This window comes from Grammomys surdaster, unplaced genomic scaffold, assembly GCF_004785775.1.
Source record: "Grammomys surdaster isolate TR1022 unplaced genomic scaffold, NIH_TR_1.0 126059, whole genome shotgun sequence".
Lineage (NCBI taxonomy): Eukaryota > Metazoa > Chordata > Mammalia > Rodentia > Muridae > Grammomys > Grammomys surdaster.
In genome coordinates this window covers 2,855,753-2,859,463 of record NW_021620869.1, presented here as the reverse complement: position 1 = coordinate 2,859,463, position 3,711 = coordinate 2,855,753, and the positions used below count along the sequence as shown (strand labels likewise).

Here is a 3,711-nt window from a genome sequence, read left to right as displayed (position 1 = left end):
CTAGCTGTGGGGAAGCAGATGAACCTTCAATAACCTTACCACAAGGAAACAACAACAACAACCAACAAAATCAAGCTTACCGTCTCAAAGTGGAGCCTGGATTTGAATATCATATGTAAAACTACAAAGCTTTTGGAAAAATAGGAACATTTTGGGCATAGAAGTAAGGAAAAAATTCTAATTTGATATCAGAAGCATAATTCAAAAAAGGAAACAGGTTAACTAGACTTATCAAACCCAGAAATGCCTGCTTTGTGAGAGCCATTCTTAAGAGATTGGGAAGACAAACTACAGACAGAGAAAATATTTACTAGGCACATATTTGACAACAGACCAGCATCTAGGCTATATACACAGCTTCCATAAATTCACATGTGAAATAATCCAGTGATGGAAATGTTCTGCCCCCTGACTACACTGTGTCCACAATCGTCACAAGCGTGCGAATCCTGCGACACATGAATCTGCATAATGGATGTAACTTGAACAAGTGCAGCAGGATATGCCAGAGTCAATGCCCTGCCACTGAGCTATACCTCAGTCACGCAAGACAACACTAGTGAGAAGACCAGGCAAGGAACACATGGGACTACTACCTGGTGTATTTCTTTGCAACTTTCTGTAAATCTGCCATTACCTCTAAGAGAAAGCTTGAAATTATATTGTGTGTGGTATAATAAACTAGCAGGATATTAAATTTTAAACTTAAGGGATACTTTTTGTGTTATAAGTTTTAGAAATTCAAGCACTGGAAAGTAGGACTGCTAACCAAAGCTACCTGGTAGTTTTAAGAAATTGAAATGGTACCAGAAGATAGGTGCTCATTGCTTTCTAGTTAAAAAAATCTCAAAACTGCGAATATAACATTTGTTTCCAAATTAATCTGTAGATTCAACACTGTCCCACAAATACGAACCCACAAGCTTTTCTTTGGTTGAGTTGACAAGCATATTCTAAGATGTATAACTTCCTTTCTGGAAGGCTTAGGAGAAAAAAGGCAACCTAGACTAGAAGCAGGGGAATAGAAGACAAGCTAATGAACCAGGACCTCATGGTACATGAAAAGCCACATTCCAGAAACCCTGTAGTACTGGTGCAGGAAGAGACAGGTTGGCATGAACCAGGTCTGTCTTCAATAACAGGGTCTGAAGAGAGAGGTGCCAGGGTGAGGAAAGGAGGGCGAGAGGGAGAGAAGGAAGAAAGGAGTGAGGGACAGAGGGAGGAAGGAAAAGAGAGAATTTATATTCAAATGGACAGGGAGAGGCTCTATTGATATCAGCAGAAAACCATTTGCATTTGTAAAATGCAGATTTAAGTCAGAGTGGGATACCTTTGGAGCCCAGAAAAAAAGGCTGAGTTGAAACATATGAACATGGACAAGTACACATTGGCCAGGATTTGAGACCACTGGGATTCTCCTACACTACCAACAGGAGCTAAACTGGCACAGGCAGTTGGAAAACAGTTGTGCAGTTTCTACTAAACCTGGCCATACACACACCTTGTGCTGAAGTAGTTACAGACACATAAGCCTTATATGTACCTAGGTCCAGCCTAGATACAGTTCTGTGTAGCTCAACAAACTGCATAGATATCAGTAAGGAAAAAAAAATACTACCTGGATTCCATAGAGCAGCATTACACATCCTAGAGAGTATCCATGATACTGTCAGCCAATAGCAAAGCACAGAACTGCATGATGAGGTACATGTGAATATAATGAAGAACTAATGCATGAACTGCTACACGCAAAGGCAGGGAGACACCCAGAAACACTGCTGAGCCAAAGCAGAACATGAAAGTCTAAGTGCTTCCTGATTACATTAATGAAACTCAACACACTCAAGTTACTCTGTGGCGTTAGAAATCAGCATAGTGGTCCTCTTGAGGCAGAGAGGGTTACTGGGCATAGACTCTAATGCTTGATCTACCTGGGAGCTAGTTCCCTGAGTCCACACTCAGAAAACATATTTGAATGAAAGTTCATTACTGTAGGTAGTTTTACAGGTTTGTTGAATTTCATTAAAATGTTAAATAGAATTGGGCGGTTTAAGAGGTTTTGTTTGAGTTACTCTTGAGAATACTTGATATCTACTGACGAGTATTTCCCAATCCCAAAGTTCTTCTCACAGCATCCTTAAATTCAGTATTCCTCAGACAGTAGATCAAAGGATTCATCATGGGAGTGAGGACAGTGTACACAGCAGAGATGAGCTTGTTGGAGCTCCGGGTATCAATGGCCTGGGGTCTCACATACATGAAGATCATGGCCATGTAAAAGAAGGTGACCACAGTGAGGTGAGAGGCACAGGTGGAGAAGGCTCTCCACCGACCTGTGGCTGAAGGGATGCGCAGCACAGCCAGGGTGATGTGGCCATAGGAGAGAATGGTGGCCAAGAGAGGGAACACCAGGATGATGAAGGCCAAGATGAAGTCCACCAGCTCTGCAGTAGAGAAGTCAGTGCAGGCCAGCTTGAGGATGGGGGAGATGTCACAGAAGAAGTGGTTCAAGACATTGGAGCCACAGAAGGTGGCACTGGAGATAAAGCAGACCTTGATCACAGAGATGGTGAAGCCACTAGCAAAAGAGAAGGCCACGAGCTGGACACACAGCCCGGTGGTCATGATGACTTGGTACCTCAAGGGGTGGCAGATGGCCACATAGCGGTCATAGGCCATGGAAGCCAGGAGTACACACTCTGTACACACCAGGGAGCTGAAGAAGTAGAGCTGAGTCATGCATCCAATGAACGAGATGCGTTTCCTCTGTAAGAGGAAGCCATCCAGCATCTTGGGGATGATGTCTGACACATACCAGATCTCTAGGAAGGACAAGGAGCCCAAGAAGTAGTACATGGGTCTGTGGAGGGAGGTGCTGCTCCAGACAGTGAGGATGATGGCCAGGTTCTCCACCAGCACAAAGAGGTAGGCAAGCAGGAAGAGGAGAAAGAGCAGGTACTGCAGCTCAGGGGCTGTGGGGAAGCCCAGCAGGATGAACGTGCTGACCTTGGTGATGTTCTCTCCCCTCATCCCTATGCACCTGCAAAAGATCAAGAGGCCAATAGGAAGGGGCAAGCACCAGATGATGGGAGGACAGGGAGCCAGCTGGGGACCTCAACTGGAAGACAGACAGCACTCCTGGTTCCTGTAAGCAGCAAGGACAGGAATTTATTCTGCCAGGTCTTTAACTGGGAAGACTTGTGCACTTGTATTTGGGTGCCTACTGAAGAGAGGACGTATAAGGGGAACTGTTGATTTAAGACATAGGGAACCTACAGTGGCCCACGAGGAGAGTAGCTGGAATCTGAAATGGGTTTCTTAGTTGTCTTGCTGGGTTGGGTTTTATATTCTAGGAAGGGGATGCTTAGGTTTTCCAGCCACTATCAGCACCCACCCCCTGTTCAATCATGGCAGACATGATAATACTTAGTTTATATATTTTCCCTTGAATCAGAGGTACCAAAGTAGTGTTTGCTCTGCTCTGTTTTTTGTATCATAAATGTTTACCATGGAGAGAGAAAGCTGGTATAGATGGGGCTGGGTGTGCTACACTGTAGAGGTGAATATAGACAGGGCTTTGCTCCTTAGTCTGGAAGAAAGAGTTTACAGAGGACTGTACTTCTGTCTCTCTGGACCTGTGAGTATGACAGCCTAGGCTGTTGCTGTGACTCAGTGAGGCCTCCAAGGCTCCTTGACTCTGTGACCACCTCC

General features: G+C 44.7%; 1 protein-coding gene across 1 annotated transcript; it reads right to left on the bottom strand.

Moving 5' to 3' along the window:
* Positions 1 to 2,091: 2,091 nt before the first annotated feature.
* Positions 2,092 to 3,030, bottom strand: LOC114610790 (olfactory receptor 6B2). Its single transcript, XM_028755407.1, has one exon. It carries the CDS (start codon positions 3,028 to 3,030, stop codon positions 2,092 to 2,094), a length of 939 nt encoding a protein of 312 aa, XP_028611240.1.
* Between the last annotated feature and the right edge of the window lie 681 nt (positions 3,031 to 3,711).

Coding starts and splice junctions, on each gene's coding strand:
- LOC114610790 (XM_028755407.1), bottom strand. CDS start 3,030: ATGAGGGGAGAGAACATCACCAAGGTCAGCACGTTCATCCTGCTGGGC.